General features: G+C 39.3%; 1 protein-coding gene across 1 annotated transcript in view; it reads right to left on the minus strand.

Moving 5' to 3' along the window:
- Positions 1 to 2,679: 2,679 nt before the first annotated feature.
- Positions 2,680 to 27,772, minus strand: part of LOC127621819 (thyrotropin receptor-like) — a 42,284-nt gene continuing 17,191 nt past the window's right edge. The window contains exons 4-10 of the mRNA XM_052095564.1: positions 18,498 to 18,572; positions 14,231 to 14,305; positions 14,042 to 14,119; positions 12,522 to 12,590; positions 11,118 to 11,195; positions 6,512 to 6,700; positions 2,680 to 4,668 (exon numbers count right to left, since the gene is read on the minus strand). Coding sequence (XP_051951524.1) covers positions 3,270 to 4,668; positions 6,512 to 6,700; positions 11,118 to 11,195; positions 12,522 to 12,590; positions 14,042 to 14,119; positions 14,231 to 14,305; positions 18,498 to 18,572 — 1,963 coding nt within the window. The 3' untranslated portion in view covers positions 2,680 to 3,269. The remainder of the gene's footprint in view (positions 4,669 to 6,511; positions 6,701 to 11,117; positions 11,196 to 12,521; positions 12,591 to 14,041; positions 14,120 to 14,230; positions 14,306 to 18,497; positions 18,573 to 27,772) is intronic.

Here is a 27,772-nt window from a genome sequence, read left to right on the forward strand (position 1 = left end):
GAGAACATTGAAATTTTGTTGCCAGAGTAGAAAAAACATTGTAACAAGTCAAATTATTTTTATTTGTATAGTTTTTTTTTTTTTTTTTTTAAACATTTTGCTTTTACTAATGCACATTGTTTCAATGCAGCTTTAAAGAACATCAACTGTAATGTCTGAAATTTTTTTTCAACACTTCTGGAAACACTTCTAGCTTGGCATTATTTAAAACTTCACAACTCAGTCCCGTTGTCCACATATATGCCATACACTTTTAGGAAATCTATTTTCTCTAGATGAATGTTTATTAGGTGGTACTAGTTACAAATAAAAATGGGGAATGGAAAATGCACACAGCAGCCATTCTCGGTTCTCAGGTGGTTAAATGCGAAGTAATTTGCAATGTGATTATTTTTCCATTAAGTAATAAGTCATTTGAAGTGGATTACTGTTTTTGTGTAACTGCAACCATATGTAGAATTATTTTACCTAAAAGTGTAACACTGTGGATCTGTGTAGCTATCTAATTCTTTTCTGTCTATTTGAATGGCCTATCAACCCAACAGCAACATCGGCTCAATTAATGACGTAAGTTTTGGGGCTGTACTGTTCAACCAATAGAAGACATGGGGAGTTTTTTGGAATCTATTTGAAAACAGTGCTTTTTGCAGTTCTGTTTGTTGACGTTACTGGTGCAGAAATGAAACACTTCAGCTTTTTTTAAAAGTCACACGGTCTGAAGGTGAAGAGAGCTTAAAGCATAATGTCACCAATGAGAGCACAAGTGGGTGTTAGATATAAAAAAAAAAAGTACTTTCCATCTGCATGTCTTGGAAACCGGCTCAGTTAAAATATTAACCAGATGTATAGCAGACACATTTTCACTAAAGGTGTCTTATAATCACATCCCTGCATTTAGTTCTCAACAGTTTGGTTTCTTACAAGCTATGCTTCAGTGAAAGTGCCAACTGCTTGACTGCTAGCCTGTGGAAAAAAAATACAAAACTTTTGATAGTTCACACAAGGATAGAATAATCTGACATCTGGAAGAATCATCACATTCCAAGAAAGGAAGTCCAGAATTGATATCTTTAATTAGCAAACTTGTTCAAAACGAACCGTAATGTAAATGAAACTACATTATGTTTGGTAATTGTTTTCAGTGTCAATGTAATTTGATCAATTCTTCTTTCAAAACATTGAAGTTTTTTGGCAGTTATAATGGCAGGTATTGAACTGTTTAAGGTAGGTAGAGTTTATTTTCATTCTGTTTGATCATTCAGTAGGTGAAAAGGTTCAACAAAGAAGTCGTCATAACTCAAACGAGGAATTAAGATTTCTTCCTGCAGCCCAGTTTGTGCTCTGAATGAAAACGTGATACTAAAAAGCTAATTTAAAATAAATGATTGACCTTAATGGAGAGTAGACTGGTGGATTCACTCCCATACGTGAGTCTCGTTTCAGTTGGAGTCAGATAGTTCGGTTAGAGAGGGTTATGGAGGTGTAACTCAAATCCCTTTATGCCATTTAGAGTGATCTGATTTTTTTCTGTACATCATATAACCAAGGCCTACATTTTTCTAAAGCATTACAAATCTAACTATGACCATCATATGGAAAAACAATGAGACTCTTGCAGGCTTATACTGTCATTATATATTACATTAACACCTGCCATATGCAGTCTCATTTCCGTCCCTAAAGTAATCGTCTCATATTACATTTAAAACATAATTTGAGATTACTCCCAATAGGATTACGTTTTCAATTTAATTGTATAGAGTATATATATGAAATAAAAAAAATGAAATTGAATACATTTTAAGGCATTTCATAATTTTGTCTCTACCACAACAGAGAAAATCTTTCCTTAATGTGACATCACATTTTGAGGAGATTCAACTTAGGATGTTTGAAAGACTTCACACTCCTTTTTAATTCAGGATCTTTTTGATAAAGAGGCGGTTCTATAAAGGGGGGCTGACAGAAGCATGCCAACCCCCCCCAACTACTTATGTTCTGTAATTGTACATATCGAAATATTTTGCAATAAACGTGAAATGTATTGTTTATATACTTATAATCAGCAACCTAAAATCAATACTTTTATATTCCCATCGTTTTTTATTCAGTGACATCTTTTGCAATGCTACATGGGATTGTAGTCTGTGCCCTCAGTAGAGACGTTAAGTACACAGGACACAGCCTTGTACCTTTCTATTTATGTCCGATTTTCAAATATGTTTTGCCTCAAAACAAAGTTTGTTTGTGATTCAGTTCGGAGCTTGTTGGTTTGGTTCACGGCTTAGAACTCTTTTATGAAGTATTTTATAAGTTATGGAAGAAATGAATGAGGAAAATTAATCAATTCAAAAACCCCAATTTTTAAATGGGACATTGTTTAAAGTTTAAAGTGTGAATAAAAGTCAACCATAGACCTGGCATGATTCCATGTTGTCTAAGAGGGTGGAATTCACAAATAAAAATATAATTGTATATATATATATATATATTTAAAAAAATAATAATATCTATATAAATATAAACAATCCTGAACTAACTGCTCTTTTTACAACAACTTGTCATGAGGTCAAAATGAATAAAAAAAAGCCCATGGGCATTTTGTTTTTTTATTTATTAGACATGACAATTACATGAATGACAATACAATCTTATTATGATTTTAAACTGAAACAATACATAAAATAATAAATGTAAAACATTTAAATCCATATCGGCCTAAAATTGTAGACACCATCTTAGTCCTAGTTACATAACCAAACAGAATTGCGAAATTAATTACTTTTTAAACAGGTTTCACAAACACTTCCCCATCTTCCATTGGTCAGACAAACAGATACTCACGCCATTGGTTGAACCAATGCTGAAATATCTCGCTGTTCAAACAGCAATTTTTACACTTTTTGGGGAATCAACATAGGACTGGCTTACTTTAATTTGTCTTTGCATATTAAGATAGGAGAAAGTATTTTAACATTAATAAAACTACATTGCCTTTAAATAATTTAATTTAAACTTTCAATGTGTTTTCATAATTATTTTTAATATTTTTAAGGAATAATGTGTAAAGATGTTTTGTGATTTCACCATTAACAATTCAAGATATAAACTGAATTTATTAAACTAAAAATGGATCCATCCATTGCAATGCAGATCTTTCAAGTAATGAATATGGTTTGTGTCTTTTCTTTGCTGCATTGCAGTCTAATTGACTCCAACCCTGTTGGATGTCTACATTCCAGTTATTGTGGCCTTGATTCACATAGGGTTCACGTTTCTTTATCATCACTGTCCTCCTGCTGTTGAGTGGCTGGTGGATTGCCAGGATAATCCAGCAGTGAAATAGGGGGTTCCTTTGCTTTCATTTGCTCCATCTCACGCCTTGTGATTCCTCTGCTGCTTGCCTTAGAGGATACCGTCTGACCACGGAACAGCTGAGCCTGTCGTTGACAGAGCCCCACCTTGCTGAGCAGGATAAAGACGTCTCCTTGGAAGGATTTAGTGAAGATGGCGTAGAGAAAAGGGTTGGCACAGGAGTTCAGTGGGTAAAAGAGCACCAACAGGATCTTGGAGTTGGAAACGGTGATGAGCGGGTGGTCCAACGCAGCAGTCATGGCATACAACGATATGGGTGCCATGCAGAGGAAGTCAGTAAAGATGAGCACAGCCATCCGCTTGGCAATGTTGGTGTCTTGGTTGACAGACTGATGGCTGGGATTGTGGACTGCACAATAGATTTTGAAATAACAGGCACAAATTACAACAAAAGCCAAAATGTTGAGAACAAGTACAAAGAGGATGTAGATCTGGTCTACAAGTGTCTGGGTGTCCATGGGCAAACAAATGCTGACCTTCTGGTAGCTGCTCACACCAACAAGAGGCATGAAGGCCAATAGTAGGCAGAAGATCCAGCCCAATAACATGATGGCGGAGGCATGGGATAGGCGCAACTTACGATCCAGCCGCATGGCAAAGGTGATGGCATACCAGCGCTCCAGAGTAATAGTGGTCAGTGTATACACCGACAACTCACTAGCAAAGACTGAGAAGAACCCAGCTAGGCTGCATCCTGGACCTGTCTGCCAATCAATAGCATGATTGTAGTATTCTGAAAGTGTGTGAAGGTCCACGGAAGCGATGAGCAGCAAGTAAATGCCCATGCACAGGTCAGCAAAGGCCAGGTGGCACATTAAAAAGCGCGAGACTGACAGTTTGTAGTGGCTGGTGAGCAGCACCAACAGTACAATTAGGTTCCCCAATATAGCCAACAAGCTAACAAACCACACCAACACTCTCAGAAAGCTGAAACCCATGATGTCCTCGCAAGGGTTGAACTCGTCTGGAGCGGGAAAACAGGCCACCTCCTCTCCCTCCTCACATACAATGTAGTCGTAGCGACTGTCGAACTCATGGCTGGTGTCTTCCTGGGGGTTCTTCAGTGTCTCCCCAAAGCCCACATCATCATCTGGGTGCCCACCAAAGTAGGTGTGGTAATGCAGGTTGCTATAAAAGTCCTGGTGGTCATAGGTGTCTCTGAAGAGGGTATCGCCAGAGTCGATACCGGGTTCCATACTGCTGTGCAGACCAGGAACTGTCAAAGTGCCCACAGATCTCTTCTGAATTTGATCATACCTGGCAGTCAGGTTACAAATGATGTCCTCCAAGTACCTGCCATTTAAAGAGAAAAGCATCTTATGCTTTCATGTTGGAAAATACACTTTTAAAATGTCAAAAAGGAGCTACCTTAACAAATTTGGCAACCGATTATGTGACACAGCAGTTCAATCTTACTACATATCAATAATTGACCATGCTAACAAACACTCATCAAAAAATAAACTGCACTCGGTGATAGCATTGTTTGTTTGTGCATGCTGTCTACTTTGTTTTAGCACTTAAGGAATTATGCAAATCAGGTAACGGTCCATGCAAGGCCAAAAAATAAGTGCTGAACACAATTTGCATGGCACAATTCCTCAGCTTGTAAGTCAGTTCCGATTGCTAGGTTGTGGAGGATGCAGAAGACTACTGCGATCTCGCATGTTTTTATGGGACCTCATTGCTCCACAGTCAGCTCCTTAAAATGCAGAAAGTGCACTCGACAACAATGTGTCATATTCTGTATTCCCAGTTCTAACACTCTTCTCCATCATTTAATGAATTACTCCTGCCATGATCAAAAGAACATCACTTAAAAAAAAAAAATGTGTTTACTGCCTGTATTCCTCAGGTGGTAACAGCACAATGTAATTTGCATCAGGAAAATAGCACAAGTTTTGTGAAAAAGGTGTAACCTACACCTTTTTATACAAAAATGAAAAGATACTTGAAACACCATTTGAGGTTCCTCAGCTACGACAGTCGTGGAACTCTCTGGAGATCCTCCAGACACCCTTTTAAAGGAGCATCAAATATCCTATTTATGTACTCAAGGAACTTCAAGAAATATTTCAAGAGCCTTGAGGCATTTTTCTTAAGATGGGGGTTACAGAAGGAACTTCATCGTGCCTCCTCTGGGCTTTCTCTGGGCAAATGTCCAATGGCCTTTGACCCACCGATTAGCCTTGGGCCGAACAAGGACAACCGGGGATTCAGGTGGATTAAATGTAAAAGACATTCACTGAACATCCCAGGTTGTTTGTCACAATGGTACAGGTTCGGGAAATAAAAAAATCAAAAGATGCGGGAACAGTATAAAACCGTTAAAACGCCAAATGGACCAAGTAGTGCCCAAAGAAATTCAATGGTTCGATGAACTATCATAGAGCGGTGAGGTGGGATTTTGTCGCACTGTTAGTGCAGACACCACTAGGGACATCATGGCAGTTACAGTTGGTGAGTAGTCAATTCTGACTTATCTTGCTGTTTACATTCTATATAAACTCGATATTCTACGTAATTAGATAACATGATACCTCAGCTTGAGCTTCCCTCATGCTTGTGCAATGGATGGGGTGTGTCACGTTGGCACCGCAGCAATGTTTTAAGGGTGGGTTTTTCGACAACACTGTGGAGTTATTGGCCTGATGGTTGGAACGCAGATCCATTTTGGTCTCGAGTCTTGAGTCCATATGCCCCGGCTGGCCAGTTGATAGCCCAGGCTTGTTGCTATTGACAGTCCTTAGAGTTCTTGCAGGAACTATGAGTACATTTCTCAAAGAATGTAAAGGTTGTCTGGAGGATCTACAGAGGGGTCTGTCTTTGTGGCAGCTGAGGAACTCCAAATGGTGCCTTGTATCTTTTCATTTTTCTAGTATATAATAAGCCTAATTCACATATAAAAAAAATGCATGTTTGTACTGAAAAGAATGACAATGACTTAATTTAAATTCTCATGACATTATTTCAGTACATTTAGCACCTGGTTAAGTGGGATTGCAGGAGGTAAGAGAATACGATATTGGTTTTTGTGATGAAAAACAGTGTGCAAAAGTGTCACAACAACAATTAATTCACCCTTAAGATCTTCTCAGATTTCACACTATTGTAATGAATCCTCAAAGTCACAAACCCTCTTTTTTTCTTCAAGTTCTTGAATGCGCAGCAGTGGCTGGGATAGGTCAGGTCTGCTGTAATCAGGTGTCTGAAGGTCTTGATTGGTGGTAGTTTCTTGAGAGTCCAGACATTCCGAGCACTGAGTTCCCGAAGCAACTCTAAGCCTCTGGTTGGGAGGGAGGTGATGGCTGATTCTGAAACATCACTTAAAAGACAGAAGAGTTTAAAAAAAGGTTAAGATGTTCTGCTTTAGGGCCCTACAGAAAGAGGGGAAAATTTTCAGATTCCTTCCCCATTGATGTCTGTGAAATCTTCATTTCACATGCTTGGTTTTGTTTCAATTGCATTAACAAAATTGGAATTATCTATTGCTTATGTACATACAAGAAAAAATTATATTTTTTAGGTGGGGGTTCTTAAGTTGCATTGTGGGGGGTTGGTGTTGGTTGGTTTGGCTGGATTGCTTTGGCAGTCAGCCCCTGCTGGTAGATGCTGTAAGTACACCAATATGTGGGCAAAAATAATGTTTCACCATTTTGAAGAACATACTGTATGACTTCCTATGACTTTCTTTCTTCTGCGGAACACAAATGAAGATGTTTTTATAGAATGTATGATGTGTTTCTGTCCATACAATGCAAGTCAATAGGGTTCAAAACATCCAAGCTCCAAACAGGGCATAAAGGCAGCATAAAAATAATTCATGCGACATGAGTTGTGTAATCTATGTCTTCTGAAGTGATTGTTTTTAACTAAGAAACAGACCAAAAATGTAACTCCTTTCTTCACTATAAATATTGACATCAGCAGATTACTTGGCACGTTCATGAGAGAAGCTCGACTTCCTCGTGGTTGACGCATACAAAGAGAGTCATATGTATTTGTAACGCTGGGTATCTGGAGTGGAAGAGATGCAGGAGTGGATACTTTAAATCTTTTAATAATATACGTAGGAGTGGAACAAACACTTGAGTGGAACAAACAATAACATGCTAACAGAACGTAACACTTCAAGGACTGACAATGGATGAACAAAACAGGAGGGTGTTTATACAAACAAGGGTAGATGATGGAATGGCGACAGGTGAGGATGATATGGAACAAATGGAAGTGATTAGGGCTGTGAATTCTGGGAAATGTAGTCAGGGGGAAAACTTCAAAATAAGAGTCCTTGAAAAACATAAGGGAGACGGAATGTGACAAAATTATATTTATGCTGTCTTTATAAAAGCTTGTCCTTTTTTGAACTGGGAAGTTTTGGACCACATTGACTTGCACTCTATGGATATAAAAACATAATACCTCTATGAAAATATATTTGTTTGTGTTTAGCTGCAGAAAGAGAGGCATAAAAGTTTGAGAAAGGCATATGAGTTAGTAAATAATTAGAGAATTAAAATTTTTCCTTTAACCCCTGCCCATTGTAGAAACAGTTAAGAAGTTTTAGTATCATCTGATGTCGACCATTTCCCTCAAATGAATAAATCGGACTATATCTATATATTTTTTTATTTTCTCAATAAATCAAATAATATCTTCACTATCGGATCCTCACACATGGAGAGACAAAATAAATATCTATTATAATGTCAGCTTGTTATTTTTAAACAGATGTTCCAAAGAGCTTATTGTGCAACATGAATAATAATAAAACAAAAAAAAAACCTGGAGCCTGCTAGTGTCTGATTTAGTAATTTTGAGATAGTTAGTCGGTGACCTCATAGCGATGATTTCACACTGAACTGACTCCTGAGAGTGTAGCTCAGGGGCCATATTATTAACTTATTAAAGAACTATGTTTTCAGCAGGCAGATAAGATGTTACTATGGTCAACATCCTGCATCGAGCGGACAGGATATTTGAATGATTGAACACACACACACACACACACACACACACACACACACCCTGTAAGTTGGTAACATATATATGATTATAGTAATTATATTGCACATATAAGCATTTATTTACATATTCAAGTTCCACTAGTAATTGGGAAAATATGCTTTATATATGTGAAAATTTCTATTTTTATAGTATTTTGAAATATTGCATTCATGTGCAAGTATGTGACTTTTTATACCAGTGAAAATCATTATGTGAACATATATTTATTTTATATTGCCATATATCAAATCTGTCTATGAGCTAAAGATGCTGTAAGCAATGTTTTCATGGAATAGTATGCCGAACATGTGCCTACTCCCTGAAAGATATCGCTGAAATAAGGGTCCTGAGATATCTCATCTGTCTCTCTGATAGCTCTAGACTCTGTATAAAGCAAACTAAAATTTCTCCACGGGCTGTGTACAATGACGCTTTCTGCCTGTCAATCATTTTGCACATTCTTATATTATAATTGCAGCGAATTATTGAGGCTTAATGCCATTTTATGCCATGTTGCTCATAACAGTTGTCAGTTGAGGGTGCTATTTTGCTGCTGTTGTTTTGACTACCGTTTCTGCCGATAATGGTCTCAAAAATTCTAAATAGGTATCTTTGGAGTGGGGGTTTTGGAAAGTGGGGGCGTGGCTAATCCAATGGCTCAGTCTGTGGAAATTCTAGAATGGCTAAAATCGCTTAAAGCACATATAACCACACGTTAACCAGAATTAACCAGAATCATAAGACATTGTATGAGTTGGCTCAAACAAAAAACAAACAACTTTTATTCCCATAGAGAAAAATCAACCAACCAACAAACAACATTTTAAAAATCTATATTTTGGCACTACCAAATTCTTATGATTTGTCCTAAGTCTAAACCTTAGTCTTACGCCAAACCTAAACCAACACAGTAAATTTGAATGAGATTTTGTGTGATTTGTCACACATTTATCATATGACTTCAAAGAGGACTTTAAATATAGGCCACAACTAGCATATCATATTTTTCTTAAGAATAATTTCCTAAAAATATAAAGTTTAACACACATAAGGCTGACAATATCTAAAAAACTAAGTTTGAGTGTGCAGGTAAAAGTCAAATTAACTGCAGAAAATTGAGAAGAGAAAGAGGAACTTTTTAAAAAAAATTTCTCCCCAATTTTGAATGCCCAATTCCCACTATTTAGTAGGTCCTCGTGGTGGCACGGTTACTCACCTCAATCCGGGTGGCAGAGGACAAGCTTCAATTGCTTCTGAGACCATTAATCCTTGCATCTTATCACGTGACTCATTGTGTATGACACCGCGGAGACTCCCAGCATGTGGAGGCTCATGCTACTCTCTGCGATCCACGCACAATTTACCACACGCCCCACCGGAGCGAGAACCACATTATAGTGACCACGAGGAGATTACCCCATGTGTCTCTACCCTCTCTAGCATCCGAGCCAATTTGGTTTCTTAGGAGAAAACTCGTGACTCCAGGGGTGGTAGTCAGCGTCAATACTCACTGACCTAAACAGGCCGCCAAGAGGAATTTTTCTTTAAAGTGCTGCCTTGTAAACACTATAAATAATCAATAAATAACATAAATAAATAAAACTGATTTTCGATTATTTGCAACCATTAAAAATTATATTTTATTACTTTGACTAACAATCTAATCTCTAAACGAACTCTTTACAAACACATACTTAGCCAGATATTTAAAGTAATCAGAAACACTTTATTTTAGGGATCAGAAATTAGACCGTAATTAATGACTAAAATTTGGACAAGTGAGGGACTAGTTACGGACTTGTTTAAAATGACATCTTTACATTTGTTTTTTTCCTAACAGTGAACTTATTAGGTAAAATACCAATAGCTAGTAAGGTGCAAAAATTCATTCTTTATCAGTGTTGGGTGTAATGCGTTACTAAGTAATTAATTACTGTAATTAAATAACTAAGTAAGGGATTACTGTTAATTTTTCAGTAATTTATTTACACTTATTTCTGATGTAATTGTGTTAAATATTGTATAGACTATAGAACAATTCTATATAAAACAATAGTGAATTTAACATCTAATGTTAAAATATATGTTTTCTAATTTAACGCTGACCCCTTAAATTCTTTGGCCAGTTCATTAATAATTGATTTGATTTTGTATGATTTATTTCAAAGAATTAAAAGAACAGTTTCATGTCTATCCTTGTATTTTTCATCTGGTAGAGGTAGATAAGGGTTTTAAAATGTAATTAGTAATAAGTAATGCAATTACTTTTCAGACACAGTAATCAGTAATCTAATTATGATTCAAAGATGATTCAATTAGTAGTTAGTATTAATTACTTTTTAGAGCAACTTACCCAACACTGTCCTTTATAGGTTCTCATTACAATGTGTTAATATGCAGCTTAGATAAGTATAAAATATATATAGAAGGCAGAGACTTTTGTTGCTTAGTGTAAATAGCAACAAAAAGCATATTTTGTGCAAAATAGTGTTAGATGCTATATGCACCCCTAATTAAATACTACTATACAGTATAGGGGCATCACTGCAACATGTTTATTTATAGTCCCACAGACATAATCTTAATAACAAACCTTCTTAATTTGTCCTATTATGCCCCCAAAATAGAACCAAATCATTAGTGGAGCAGGGCAGCAAACATTGGGAGCTAAGAGGAACTATAGCACTGCAGACACAGAATCTCAAGTGATTTCAGAGTGAAACAAAAGCACTCACAGGAGCATTGGCCCACTGCTGCTCCCAGCAAACATTCTCTCATCCAGCACCGTAAGTTTCTTATTTCTGTGAAGGTACCTGGTAAGAAAAAGAGCAAAAAAAAGAACAAATATCAGTTTTGTGATTATGGTGAACAATGTCATCAAATGTCATCTCCATTTTGTGAAATTAAAGTGACAGTCCTCCCAAAAATGGGAAATCTTTAATCATTTACACACCCTTATGTTGTTCCAAACCAAAGTCATACAAGTTTAAAACAACATGAGAGTGATAAAAATGATGAGTGCATTTAAATTTTGGGTTGACTTATCCCTTGAAGTATAAGGATTTTGAATCATGTGTCTATTATCATACTATTGTTTAAACTTAAATTTAGTGGTTTGTTCAAATTAAATGTATTAAATGTAATTTGTGCTATGGACAAGAATCGCATCAAATTGTTCCGCCTTTGAAAAAAGGTCTTCTGTTATTTCACTAAGAGGGAAGTTTACAAATTTCAAAAGAATCCCATAGACTTGCATTGAAGAAGGGACCCAAGCCAAATATAGCATCCAAAAATAGAGACTTCAGGGTGGGGTCTTTTGACTTGGGCCAAACCACTTAAAACACCCTAGCGTATAAGCTAGTTTGCTGACTTTCGCATGGGCAAGCATGAATAATTGTTTTTCGAGGAAATGAAAAAAGATTTGCCATTAACAGCCATATTCATGGTTTGTAAAATTAGTTTTGGCAATGTGTTTCGCTGTCCCCTTGTGCATATCGCGACACCCTTCGACATATTGCAACACCATTTCATTGCCACCTTCAGTTTATCACGGCCCACTTTGGCATATTGCAGTCCCGTTTCACAGCTGGCCCACTTTGGCATATTGCAGTCCCGTTTCACAGTTGGCCCACTGGGAAAAGCCCCTGCTCTACAGCACAATGCAACACCCTAACAAGCCTTGCTGCAGGGCAAAATGTGTCCCAACATGACAAAACATTTTATAATCCTGAAATTGAATTTCAGTATTCCACTTTCAGCTTGTGCCTTTGTCCTGGTTTAGCAGTCCAATGTAAACACGTGCAAAAACAGAAATTAGCAACAGGTTACAACCTAGGGGGCTTTGAGAGGTTGAGGGGGGTCTTAAATTAATATCTCATATCCTTAACAGAAAACTCTTGAGAGCAGAGGTTAATTAGAGGAGACATAAGTATACAGATTTTCGAAACAGCAATAGTGAGTAATCGTACCCCACAAAGTGTATTTTTAATCAAGTACATTATTTTCGGAGAAATAGGGGGCTTCCTGGTTTAGAACCCTTTCCCTTCCTGACTTTCCCATGAGAAGTGATTAAGAAGACACTATTTAATGATCTTTATTTGATCATATGTGTCATAAGATTATAGTGTAAAGAACTTTACACTGAGTCCAGCATTGTCCCGTTGAAAGCATGATGTTGGATTTTCGTAAAGCCATTACTGTACAGCCTCCTGTTGTACAAAAAGAAATAACAAGAGTTATATCCTTTGTTATTTATTGCTAGTAACAGTGTCTGCTTATGGCTCACATTTTGACAATAAATTGATATGTAAAGACATTTCTATGTCACACATTTTCTTGAATGATTTAATAAGTACCAGGAACTAGAACTCTCTGAATATCATTAAATCACTAAAACCCCCAAAATTCATTTTTATAATGGGTAGTTAAGAATTTTGTTGAAAAATACAAATAAACATACACGTCTGAGCACACATTCCCTATTAATGTGCCAAGTTGCTATGTTGCTTGGCAACCATAAACAGTCTACAGTTCGGCAAATGATATCAGTAGCTGGTACATAACTTTTCTCCCCAATTTGGAATGCCAATTCCCAATGCGCTCTAAGTCCTCATGGTGGCGTAGTGACTCGCCTCTATCCGGGTGGTGGAGGACGAATCTCAGTTGCCTCCGCATCTGAGACCGTCAATCCGTGCATCTTATCACGTGGCTTGTTCAGCGCGTTACCTAGGAGACATAGCGCGTGTGGAGGCTTCAGTCCGTCCACCGTGGAATCCCAGCTCAACTCAACATGCGCCCCACCGAGAACGAACCACATTATAGTGACCACGAGATGGTTTCCCCATGTGACTCTACCCTCCCTAACAACCTTGCCAATTTCATTGCTTAGGAGACCTGGCTGGAGTCACTCAGCACACCCTGGATTCAAACTTGTGACTCCAGGACTGGTAGTCAGCGTCAATACTCGCTGAGCTACATGTACTTTGCTCATGGCACTGTAGCAAAATAATTCAAAGCACAACATTTTACTCAATGGTGTGTTTAATGATTGTCACCATCGTTGTAATTTACATGCAAAGTGTTGAGGCCCATGTGTGCCTCCTTGACAAGCTTAAGTCGGAATATGACAAACATTGAAGGGATCAAACATTGGTGTCTGATTATAAACTTGCCATTTACCATCAACTAGTGGTTAACCCAGATGATGGAATAACTACTTCTGATAATCAATCATTTTATTTAACTCCTTTAATCAGTTTGGTAGCTCAGTGGTATAGACGCTGGCTACCACCCCTGGAGTTCGCTAGTTCAAATCCCAGGGCGTGCTGAGTGACTCCAGCCAGGTTTCCTAAGCAACCAAATTGGCCTGATTGCTAGGGAGGGTAGAGTCACATGGGGTAATCTCCTCGTGGTCACTATAATGTGGTTAGTTCTCGGAGGGCACTTGGTGAGTTGAGCGTGGATGCTGAGGTTGATGGCATGAAGACAACGCAACGTGGCAACGCACTCAGCAAGCCACGTGAGGCAGATGGGATTCGTCCTCCTACACCGGATTGAGGCAAATCACTACGTGACCATGAGGACTTAAAAGCACATTGGGAATTGGGCATGCCACATTGGGAGAAAATTATACAGAGTAAGACAGAAATGTGGAACTTACACTGTCAGCATGTCATTGGTAATGCCGAGGAAAGCGTTAGCTGGAATTTCAGCAATGTAGGGATTATCACTAATTTCTCTGCAGAAAGAGCAAAACATAAAATAAAATAAAACAATTTAAATAAAGAAAAACACTTCATCAAACATAAACACATGTGTATGTAAACAGCAGCATTAAAGTGCTCCTCACAGCAGAAAGTACGAGACATCAGACTGGATGTTGGTCAGGTCAGGGAAGTTGGTGAGGGCCGTGTTGAATAAGCCTCTGAAAACACAACATATCTCAGGTTGCCATTCTGTGTTCATAAGGGGCTTTCACATGACTTGTGTCAGCATTGCCGAATACATTGAGCTCTATGGAGAGAAGCGTCAACTTCAGCTTTACCATTTCAACTTTGACCTTGTTGCCACTAATTTTCAGAAGGACCGGGAAATGATTACGGGATCATTCAGATAACGTATCATTACAAAGGTGATGCCAGTGCTAAAATCAAAATGAGATGTCCTCTGCTGCGATTTTCACGTGGAGATCAATGTCGCTTGCGTTGAGTGGTGTGTTGACGCCCCAACGTGAGTCTTGTGGGAGCCCCTTTAGTCATATGATATGTCATGCCACAAAATGTGAAAATTTCAGCTTTTTTAAATAAATCTGCCTCAGATGGACTACCCACAGTCTGTTCACTGAGCACCTAGTATCTATTACGCACAAAACTACAAAACATTCGCGAAAATTGCAAGATCCAATTAGATTGTCCCATTAAAATGCAACTTCTGGATTCATAGGTTTTTATTGGTCTACAGAGAGACAAAATTGTGTTTAAAATGCACTGGTCTGATCATATGAGCGCTAGTGAGGAACAACTAGGCACTGGATTAGACAAAATTTGCCAGGTAACACTGAAGATAAACTGTAAAAATGACAAGATACACATGACACCTTTTCAGTTGTCTGAGAAGCTTACCCTAAGTTCCTTCAAGAACTCTTAAGACAGTCAATGGTTCCTTCAGTAACCCCATCATTTCAAGGATCTTGAAATTATAGTTAATTGTAGTATACTATAAGTTCCTTGAGTACACATGGAATGTTTTCAGAAAACTGAAAGGGTGTTTGAGAATCTTCAAAGGATTACACCTGTCTGGCAGCTGAGAAACCCCAAGTGATGCCTTGAGAATCTTTTAATATTTAGAGTGTAATAGAAGATACATTTTCTTTTTGACACTTAATGCCCTGATATACTTTATATGAAATCGATGAGTGAAGAGGTGTTACGTCATTTAGAGCTAAATCTGTTTTTGAGTTTGTTTCGGTGGTTCTTAACTGCTAAATTTGATAAAACGTACTGCCATTGGTCCACATCATCGGGAGGTGTGACCTGAAGCTCCAACTACCTTGAAGCCAGCAGCTAATTCCCATTCACGGCGTTCAGTCAGTTAAGTTCAGTCAACATGAATACACCGGAGTGCAGTTATTTAGCTGGTGCAAATTTGCCCACTGGATGATCTGCATGATCATTTGCGTAGAGACATTTCCAAGAACATGTCATGCATATTTTTTGTTTAATTATCTACAAAGGGAATAAAATCTACTCAAATACTCATTAAGTGCCCATTAAATTTTTTTTTATATGCTGCTTCACATATGTACCTTCTGCAGACAAAGCCATTCACACATCCGCCCATAGTAAGGTATGCACCTCTTATCATCATTCTTTTGTCTATATTCTTCCAATTAACACTCTCTTATACACCAATCTTTGCAGTCGTATCAGTCACCATAAATTACAATAACAGAGTTTAATCGCACCAATTATGCACCATATTATGGCAGCGAATAGCGTGTTAGCACATTAGCGTCATGAATTCAGACTGTAAACAAGACAAATTGCTCATTCCCTATCTGTCACTCACTCGATGTTGTGTCGATGAGTTGACACTAGGGTTCGCTCCTGCAGAGCCCAGACATCTCTGATCTTGAGAAAAGGCCAATGGAAATTGGCGTGTGGAATTTGCATGCCACTCCCCGGACATACGTGTATAAAAGGAGTGACGCTGCAAACACACATCAGATATCTTCTTCGGAGCCGAGTGAGCAAGTCACAGAGCTGAATTCCTCTGCCGCCTCCATTCATCTCTACACGCTGTTGGATCTACGGCGCTTTCCAGCGGTTCTCCCCCTCACACACTACGTTGTGCTGAGCACACACCCCTGGGCGCTTCAGCAGCAAAAAAAGTTCACGGAGTGAACAACTTCGTTTATATATATATTCATATATACCTACCTACCTACCTACCTATATATATAATACACACAAAAGAGTAATATTTTCTCTAAAAGAGTGCCGCAAACGTCTTTTTCAAGATGCCTGTTCGTTTGTGTCAATTTCCTGCTTGCGGTTGATGTCTCTCTCCGTCTGATGGCCACGATTGCTGCCTGTCGTGTTTTGGTGCCACCCACGCGAAGTCAGCGTTCGTGGATGGTTCATGTCCTCACTGCGAGGACATGACCATGGCTACGTTGCGGTCGCGGCTCGCCCTCGTAACAGTGCAAGCCACCCCAGCGGCTCCCGACTCGGTCCTTCTACCTACGGGTATGATGCGGGGTCGGTTAGCACTGGGGGCGATATGGGGACCTCAATGGGAGCCTCTCCGCCGGGTATTGACCCATGAACCTCCCACTCCCTGTCACGCGGGTTCGTCATGTCTGAAGCCGAGGACTCGGCTGGAACCCACCCTCGGGTGCGGCGGCTCAGTCGCAGGCCGACGCAGAGCTGACGTCCATGCTTGCCCGGGCAGCCGCGAGTGTCGGGCTGGAGGGGAATCCTCTGCCCCCCCCCCGAACCCTCGCGGCACAATGATTCGTTCCTGGGGCCAGAGCGCCGCTCACGGCTATGCTCTCTGGCTCAACCTGGTCGAGTTGCGAGAGGCTGACAAGGTGCATTTCTTTGACGCCCCCATCTCCCAGGTTGGGCTGTTTGGCGACACCGTTGGAAACTTCGCCCGGCAGTTCAATGCGGTGAGGAAGCAGATGAAGGCCATAACGCACATCCTACCCAGGCGGAGCCAAAGACACCGCACTCCGTCTGCTTGTCGCCCAGGGCATCCCCCTGCAGTGCCAACACCGACACCAGCCCCGCCACAGCCCGCCCCCTCGGGGCCGGCCCCGGCGCGGAGCTACCCGCAGGACTGCGATGCCACCCGCCTTACGGACGAACCCAAAGAAGGCTTCAAACCGCCCCTGAGATGGGCAGCCCCGGGACTCAGGAAACTGCACTACGGGAGCTGGTAAGCAGACCACTCCCTCCCCCGCTGGAGGGTCGGGTGAAGAATCCTTATTTCTTTACAAATGTTATTTCGCCGCATGCTATCCGGTGCGCGCTCTTCGCATCTACTTGGATCGCTTTAGAAGCTCCAAGCAGCTCTTTGTCTGCTTCGATGGAGGGAACGAGACATTGTGTCCCTCCTGCCACAACACTGAACCAACTGCTGAAAGGGCCGGGTCTTTGGTTCGGCTCCTCAGTGCGATACCTGATGTGTGTTTGCAGCGTCACTCCTTTTATACCTATATGTCCGGAGGAGTGGCATGCAAATTTCACACGCCAATTTCTATTGCCATTTTCTCAAGATTAGAGATGTCTGGGCTCTGCCGGAGCGACCCCTAGTGTCAACTCATCGACACAACGTCTCGTTCCTTCCATCAGGGAATGGAGGTTACATCAGTAACCGAGACGTTTTCTACTGCATTACTTTAAATCATCATCAAGTGGGTAAAAAAGCATCTTTTACTGATCTAGTGTGAATTGTATTCATAGAATTACACATACAGTAATTAGTAACACATTTTAATATCACATTAATTAAGGTTTTACATTTAGCGTCCTCGTATTTAAATGTACTTCTTAACGCCTCCCACAGCTGGGTGTCTGAACGTTCGCAAACAGTATACCTTGAACAGTATATGTTTGAAACTTTTTTGTCTGTGAAAAAAAACACTCTGGTCTATTAATATGGTATCAGATAAACCTGCCCCTGGGTGGCATGCATGGTTGGCTGTTTTACATGTCAGTCAGATGGTCTCTTCTTGTCTAAGTGGGTGGTTCTTTGCCAAAATAAGCTGCAATTTAGACCAGTATTTATGCCAAAGTCAAAAGTCTAGAAGAAGATAAAATGGCTAAAATTCATCACAACACAACTTATAACCAGGCCGACATGCAACTCTACAGATTTCCACTGAATTGGAATGTCATTAATAAAATTCTTCACATCCCTCGGCCCTTGCTTGCTTGTTTTTTGAGTATTTGTTCACGTTTGCAATAAGAGTGTAGTACTCTTATCTACCATGTTTTATTCCATTCCACAGAATTCAGTGCAGAAAATTTGGGGAAAGTCTGTAGATTCCACCAGGGCCTGCTCATAACACAATGTATAAAATTACAGTATGTGGACAGTGTTTTGCTCACAAATACTGTAAGTTAGGGAGATTCTTGAAAGCCTCTGGATGGATGAATGTCAGATTTCTCGTGTTCCTGATTTCTCTGAAAAAAGAAAGAGAAAGAATGATTGATCTCAATATAAATGTAAAACATGCACTGATATGTCTTTTTAAAATGTGAGTGCAGTACACAACACCCTTGTGCTTCCCAAAAATCAATTGCATTACACTTGAATGTAATTGAATTCATTTCAAACTTCGACCTCATTTGCTCTTCTACAAGTTACTCAGCCAGATTGGGTAATTCAAAGCAAACTGTCTTGTACAATAAGAGAAAAGTCCAGGAAAGTAAGAACACAGAGGACATGTCATGAAAACATATTAAAATGAACCAGAAGTGGTCATATTTTTTCTCCAATCAATGTCCTCCAAATACAGCCATCCAAACAGACTGATCTCACAGTGAAATTGGAAACAGTAGGTTGACTATTGTTTAACTAAAATCAGTCCGTGCTTATCGAAATTCAAAACACTGACTCCAGTGGCCAAAGCGTAAGTGTTGATGGGCGTATGGACATGTGTGATCTCCACTTTCCAATGAAATGTCCACGGAGGGGTGTCAAAAGCAAGTTGTGAAGCGAGTTGTTTTCAGCTGTACAGGCTCTAATACAGTGAAGAGGAATGTATATTTTATAAACTGTCCCCCCAACCATAACCCCAAACCTTAACCTAACCTAACCTATCCTAACCAAACATGGCTGATAGGCAGGGATTAAATTGGGGCAGAATGGTCTGGAATGGAGTTCCGGCACCTCGGCACTGCGTTCTGCACCTCCGATTCCAAAAAACAAAACAAATCTAGTCTTTGACGTCAAGAACCTTGATGTAGTCTTGCATCAGAACCTGATCAGCTATATTCACCTATAGTTGCACTGCTGCCTGCTTCAAGCAGTGCAACCAGTGGGAAAAAATGTGTGATACGACCAACCGCCCACCTACCTCCGCTCATACAGTTCTGCCGACTCCACGGTTCTGCGTCCTCGAGAATCCAAATTAACCCCTGCTGATAGGAGATGGCCGATTCTGAGGTAACCAGAACTCTCGGAAACAACACTGTTTCCGAGAGTTCCAACACGGAAACAACATGTGATCATGTTGATGCAAACAAACTCGTAATTAAGTTAAATTAAGTTAAATTATTTACAGCTAACACATTTATTAAAAATACTGACACTAAAACTATTTATAAATAGTGACATTAAATCTTCATGCTCTCTGTTAAAAATAATTTTGATTATTACATATAATATGATTATGATATTTACATATCATATTCAGATATAGACCCACACATATTCTATTGAAGTCATGCGTTTATATTCTATTGAAGTCATGCGTTTATCATAAAGTTCCGGAAAGAAGATCTGTTTTTCTTGTTTTTTTCTTGTTTATTATTTTATTCTGCCTATGTACATTTTAGAATAAATATATAGTGCCTTCAATAAGTATTCAGACGCTTTCATTTTTTTTTTTTTTTACATTTTGTTATGTTACAGCCTTATGCTAAAATGTTTTAAAAACATTCCACATCAATATACACTCCATACACCTTAATGACAAAACAAAAACAAGATTTTGTAAATTTGTTAAAAAGAATAAACTGTAATATCACATAGTATTCAGACCCTTTGCTATGACACTTTTAGATTTAGCTCAGGTGCATCCCATTTTTCTGGATCATCTTTGAGATGTTTCTACACTTTGATTGGAGTCCACCTGTGGCAAAATCAACTGATTGGACATGATTTGGAAAAGCACACGCCTGTCTATATAAGGTCTCACAGCTGAAAATGCATATCAGAGCAAAAACCAAGCCACGAGGTTAAATAAACTGCCTGCGGAGCTCAGAGACAGGATTGTGTCGAGGCACAGATCTGGGGTAGGCTACAAAACATTTTCGGCTGCACTGAAGGTTCCCAAGAGTACCGTGGCCTCCATAATTATTAAATAGAAGAAGTTTGGAACTACCAGCACTCTTCCTAGAGCTGGCAACCCAGCCAAACTGAGAAATTGGGGGAGAAGGGCCTTGGTAAGGGAGGTGACCAAGATTCTTTGGTCTGATGAAACGAAGATTGAACTGTTTAGCTTTAATTCCAAGTGTCATGTCTGGAGGAAACCAGGCACCGCTCATCACCTGCGCAATGCCATCCAAACGGTGAGGCATGGTGGTGGTAGCTTCATGCTGTGGGGGTGTTTTTCAACGGCGGGGACTGGTCAGGGTTGAAGGAAATCTAATGGCTGCAAAATACAGTAATATCCTTAATGAAAACCTGGGTCCGGTTTCACAAAACGTTCTTAAGAAGAAATTTCTTCTTAATGACCATTTTCTTATCAACTACTTCTACCAAAAAAGTTAAGAATATTTTGTATTCCCAAATAAATTTCTTAAGAAAGTGCTTATCTTTTTTCGTAGATTGTTCTTAAGAAAAAACTTAAGAAGAATTCAAATTCTCAATTTTTTTTTTCTTAAATAACATCGTAAATTAGGATAACTTCACAGTTGTCTTAAATTGTAAAAGGTAAGATATTTAATGAATTTACTTTGTTTTTCATGTTGAGTCTGTACGTAGAAATGTTATTTTAGACCGAAAAACATTTTGAATATTTTGTGTATGATGACATTTTTATTTTCAGCTTGTAAACCATGTAAATGTTATCAACAAATTCAAACAATAAATGTTGTTCTGAAGCTTATTAATGTGGTGACCAATCATGCTACATAATTCAAACAGAGGTTCTACATATAGTGCTCTCTTTCCACAATCTTTAGAGTTCATAGAAACATAATAATTATAACACTAGAAAGCAGAGACTTTCTTTTTCACCCTCCGTCCACATCCCTCCGAGTTGGCACAGTGGAGACAGCCTCCGCCACTCTTTCTCATTTACCTGCCTCGTACTTTCCGACGTGATATTATTATCAAGCTTCCCAAGGAGACATTTTTCCTTACTAACATATCTGACACACTTTATATTTTAAAAAACTATTGCGAGGTGCTTGCTACTTAAAAAAGAAAGCTTAGCCTTTTTGAAGAATTGAAGTTGTTGTAGGCTATTAGACAAGGCAAGCCCATGAGCAGGCTGATCAGGCAATGTCAAAGCCTGTCTTTTTATTCTTAAGATAAAAATTTAGGTGTTTTTAAAAAAATATTTGAGACTTTTTCAAGAATTGCACTTAGGAACATTCTTACGAACTTACAATTTATTCTAAGAACTTATTTCTTTTTCTTAAGAACATTTTCGTGATTCCGGCCCTTGGTCCAGAGCACTCAGGACCTCAGACTGGGCCAAAGGTTCCCTTTCCAATAGCACAATGACCCCAAGCACACAGCCAAGACAAGGCAAGAGTGACTTAGGGAAAACTCTGTGAATGTCCTTGAGTGGCCCAGCCAGAGCCCGGACATGAACCCGATTGAACATCTCTGGAGAGGCCTGAAAATGGCTGTCCAACAATGGTCCCCATCCAACCTGACAGAGATTGAGAGGATCTGCAAAAAAGAATGGCCAGATGTGCAAAGCTTGTTGCATCATACCCAAAAACACTTGATGTTGTAATCATCCGAGTTAAGGGTCTGAATACTTATGTCAATGTGATAGTTCAGTTTTTTCTTTTCAATACATTTGCAAAGTTATCAAAATCTGGATTTTGCTTTGTCATTATGGGGTATGGAGTGTAAATTGATGTGGAAAAAAAAAAATAATTTAAAGCATTTTAGCATAAGACTGCAACATACAAAATGTGAAAAAATGAAGGGGTCTGAATACTTTCTGAATGCACTGTATATGAAGTAAACTTTAAAAAGACCACTAACAAGTTTGCTTTTGTAATCACTGAAGTTTTATTTTAAAAGAGCTCTGAATGCAACATGATTATACAGGAAATCGACTTCCGATGTTGCTTCCCAAAGTTCATATACCCTGAAATCAATCCCATTCACCCAAATTACTGAAAGCACCACCTACCATCCACATTTGTTTGTATCACTTCATGTGTTCTCTCTAGAGCTACTGAGAGTGTCTTGCTTTAGCAATCTCCAAGACCCATAGTCCCGTGGTAACCAGGAATTAATCACACTCACATTAATCAATGGTGAGTGTTATTTGAAGGTTGCATTTTGGCTTTAAAATTATATTACACTCACGGTTAGGTTTAGGTTTGGGGTTTAGGTTAGGGGTAGAGTTAATAAAATATGCATTCCCGCTGACTATATTACATCATTTACAACTAAAACACAACATACAACTGGCTTTTACCACCACTTCTGTGGACATTTCACCCCAAACATGAGCTCACATGTGCACAGCACTTCCAGCTTCGGCCACTGGGGGCAGTGATTCAAATTTCAGTAGGTGCAGACCGATTTCAGCAGCAGAACTTTAAACCTACTGTTGCCGAATTCACAGTGTAATCAGTCTGCTAAACGTATATAAGCCCAAAAGGAATCTGCTAATTATTTATCGCTTACAAAAGTTTGCATTAGCATTTATGAGAGATAAGTCGAGATGATGGGTGCCGGTTCTTACGTTTTGTGGGAATACTGTATCATGTAAAAAGATTGAGAGGATACAGTAATCCTTTCTTTATTGCATCATTAGGCCATAAACACTCCAAAAATATATATTTTAGGATTTACAAATTTCAATTCCATACCAAAATCTATCTGAATTATCTATAATAAAAGAGAGATCTTTAATAAATAACTAAATATTATATATATTTTTTTAATTCATTAAAAATTTCACAATTCAATTTGATAGAAATTTGTTATGAAATTAAAATGCATGAATCTTTCTATTATTATTTGAGTGCAGAATTCTGATATATGCCAATATGGAAAATATATGGTTTTTATAAAATTGGTCTTCCAAAAATAATGACATAAATAGTTTTCATTTATCACTTAATGTCATACAAAGTCCAGTAAACATTAAAAAAGCTAAATCAATATTTGGTGTGACCACCTTTGGATTTAAAATGGCACCAATTCTCCTAGATACACCTGGACACAAGTTTTTCTTGGTTGTTGGCAGAAAGGATGTTCCAAGCTTCTTGGAAAATTCAGCACAATTCTTCTTTCTATTTAGGCTGTCTCAATTTCTTCTGTCTCTATATGTAATCTCAGACTGACATGATGTTCAGTGGGGGGATTTGTGGGGGCCATTACATTGTTGCAGGGCTCCCTGTTCCTCTATTCTAATCTTTTCTATTTACAAAAGTAATGTTTGGGAGTCTAACATTTATATTTCCTATTGACACACTAAAGCTGAAGATAAAAATAACCATCTTAAGACTTTTTGTGCAGTACTGGTTATGTAGCATATGTTTTCTCAATACTAGTGGAATTTGAAAATTATATATGCTCTAATATCTGTAGCCTAATTTTATATGTATATATGGCCATATATCATATTTCTGTATAGGTGGCAATGGCAACAAGTGAATGTGTTATGAGCGAGTCACTGAATCATTCAGTCAACAGATTTGCTTAAAACACTGACACTGCGTGCCAAGTGGGTGGCATAAATTATGCTTCCACAGGGCACTTCGAAGTGAGAACAATCATGGTTACCAAGCTGCAGAGTTGTTCCAAACTCAAATTCAAATACAAATGACTTAAAAAGTGAGTTCCAAATTGCCCTTATTTTTGAGCACCACACCTTTCAGCTCTCCGAAGCTCTTAGAATGGAATAGGGCAAAGAGATGGTCACATCCGAATGGAACGTACCCTGAGTCGTTATTGATCGAAACAACTTTTTCCCTATATTATGTTAAAACATTTTAGTCTATAGATTTACTAAAAGACTTGACATGACTTCCCACCTAATAAATGGAGTTCTTATAAACGAAGGTTTGGGATGAGCTTGCTCATTTAATCTGCCAATCAACCCACAGAATATATAAACTGCCACTTACCTCACTCTAGCGAGCCTTTGTTGACTCACTACTCAGCTCAGAACATTTACCTTCATTAAGTGAAGCTCTCCCATCCCATTTAATGATGTTATTCAACAAAAGCTGCCACAGCAGCTCTATATTTTTATCTTTTGTGGCTATGGTGACTGCCACTTTAATTTTAGTGTTGTTTATTGCCTTAGTTTTAATTCTTCAAATCTGGTGTAGATTAATGCACAAAAGGCCTCCACTCCAGACCTGTTTTCCTATACTTAACCGTTTTGCATAAAGCTGCTATGTTTTACTCTGCTCCCTTAGGAGCATCTCGACTATTCTAATATGCTTGCATTGGAGCATTGGCTGATATGTTTATTTATGCACAAATAGGGGTTTCTACAGATATGTTAGCCTTCAGCAGGTGTCTACAAGAGCTTGATCCATTATATCTACAGGATGTTTTATCGGTTTCACTACAGCTCTCTCTATAGGTCCATCCCAGTGATTCCTGCTGGCAGGGGCGGATTGGGAAGAGAAATCAGCCCGGGATTTTACAAATCGCGACGCCGTTTTGTGGCCCGTTCTGCATAACGCAGCAGCCCATTTCAGCTTATTGCGGCCCATTCGGCCCTGTTTTGTGGCCGGCCCACTGGGAAAAGTCCCGGTTCTCCCAATGGCCAGTTCGTCCCTGCCTGCTAGTGTCATGTTACCCCCAATTCAGATGTATTTAAAGGTACTTTCCCCATGTCCTTGCAGGTATGTATGAAGGTTTTCCCTATTCCTTCCTTTACAATTGAGTAACGTTTATTTCCTTTATTCTGGTTTTAGCATACCCACATGGAAAGTGAACTATTCCTTTAAGTTTGATACTTAAAGGAATAGTTCACCCGAAATCTCAGCTCTGTAGGTTCATACAATGGAAGTCAACAGGGTCAAAAACTTTAAGATGAAAAACCATATAAAGGCAGCATAAAAGTAATCCATACAGCTCCAATGGTTTAACACATGTCTACGGAAGTGATATGACAGGTTTGGGTGAGATTTTCTACATTTTAAAACCCTTTTGTACTATAAAATCTCCACTTTCAAATAGCTCTCCTAAGCGCTCTTCTCTCCTAAGAGTTCTTCTTCTTTTGTTTTTGGCAATTCGCATTCTTCGTGCATATCGCCACCTACTGGGCAGAGAGGAGAATTTAGGGTAAAAAAGGGCTTAAAATGGACTCCCACACCTATCATATCACTTCTGAAGACATGTATTTTACCAGTGTAGTTGTATGGATTACTTTTATGCTACCTTTATATTAGGGGTGGAACGATCCATCGATCTGGATCAATTCTATAACCGTGACAGTGACGAGACATATACCAATTTACAATAAACAACATATTTACACAACACAATTTACATATCAAATGTACACATAATTACACAACACAATATACAATGTACAGTAAACAATACACACAATATAGAATACACATACAATAAAAATTTAAAAATAAAGAGTATCTAAAAAAATATATATATACAGTAGTATTGTGGAGAATATAATTATGAAAGTCCAGTGTGAGATATAAGATTAATAAAGTGCAGTGCTTATTATCGATCGTGAGAGATCAAGTGTTCAAAAGTCTGATTGCTTGGGGGAAGAAGCTGTCATGTAGTCGGCTGGTGCGGGTCCTGATGCTGCGATACCGCCTGCCTGATGGTAGCAGTGAGAGCAGACCATGACTCGGGTGGCTGGAGTCTCTGATGATCCTCCAAGCTTTTTTCACACACCGCCTGTTATATATGTCCTGGAGGGAGGGAAGCACACCTACGATGATGTGTTTGGTAGTTCGCACCACCCTTTGCAAGGCTTTGTGGTTGTGGGCGGTGCTATTGCCGTACCAGGTGGTGATGCAGCCAGTCAGGATGCTCTCTACAGTGCTGGTGTAGAACCGTGTGAGGATGTGGTGGTTCATTCCAAACTTCCTCAGCCATCTCAGGAAGAAGAGGCGTTGGTGAGCCTTCTTCACAACGGCCTCAGTGTGGATGGACCATGTGAGTTCCTCAGTGATGTGGACATCGAGGAACTTGAAGCTGCTGACCAGTGCTCCATTAATGGGGATGAGGTTGTGTTCTCTGTCTTTCTTCCTGAAGTCCACTACAAGCTCCTTGGTTTTACTGACGTTGAGGGAGAGGTTGTGCTCCTGACACCAGCGTGTCAGAGTGTGCACCTCCTCTCTGTAGGCTGTTTCATCATTGTCAGTGATCAGACCTACCACCGTCGTATCGTCAGCAAACTTAATGATGGCATTGGAGTGGGCTGAGAACACAGCCCTGCGGGGCTCCAGTGTTGAGGTTCAGTGATGAGGAGATGTTGCAGTCCATTCTAACCACCTGATATCTGCCTGACAGGAAGACCAGGATCCAGCGGCACAGTGAGCTGTTTAAGCCCAGAGCCCGGAGTTTCGCATCAAGCTTGGAGGGCACTATGGTGCTGAATGCTGAGCTGTGGTCTTCAAACAGCATTCTCACATATGTGTTCCTTTTTTCCAGGTGGGAGAGAGCAGTGTGTAGTGTAGATGCAATGGCATCATCAGTGGGCATATACCATGGCATATACCATGGGCTCCTTCGGTCGTCGAGTTGGCTCTGCCGTTTGGATGTAGTTGGGTCAGCGCCTTCAGGCGTCAGAGAGCTCCCATCCCATTTGTGATTATATGCAAGCTACCACATCCTTATCCTTCATGGTCTCCATGGGCACAGTGGTGGGGCTGCTCCAGCTATGAAAAGGCTGAAACCCTCCAGTCCAAATGCAGCTCCCGATGGAGCTACTTTTGCTGCGTTGTGGTTATGCTTATCTATTGCTGGTGATGCATCGAGGTTAAAAGCCCTAACTCTCAATTTGGCATTTCTTGTTACCAGTTCACGTAATTATAATTCCCGTTTTATTGTTTTCAATTAATATTTTTTTACAACTGCTGAGCTTGACTTTTAGGAAGGTATAGAAAAAAGGCACAAAATGTCAAACTATTGTGTTACAATGTGCACCAAAGCATTCATTCCAATTAGACCACTCACATTTAATGTAATTTTAACGGCATAGTCTTCATTTTTCACGTTCATAAATTGAGGATCATGCTTTGTACATAGCCTAAATATTAAACTTGTCTTTAGGACTTAATTTTTTTCAATGCACTCGCTTTCTCTTCTTGTTGAACGAGATTGACTTGCAATAACTTGAATAATGCTGGAATGCACATACATGTACAAGCACAAGTCTGTCATGAAAATGCTAATTTTGCGAGAGAACGCAAATGTTTCTCAAGAGAACACAAAATTATTTTCGAGATAAAGCAAATGTTTT

This window comes from Xyrauchen texanus, chromosome 28 (assembly GCF_025860055.1).
Source record: "Xyrauchen texanus isolate HMW12.3.18 chromosome 28, RBS_HiC_50CHRs, whole genome shotgun sequence".
In the NCBI taxonomy this organism is placed as follows: domain Eukaryota; kingdom Metazoa; phylum Chordata; class Actinopteri; order Cypriniformes; family Catostomidae; genus Xyrauchen; species Xyrauchen texanus.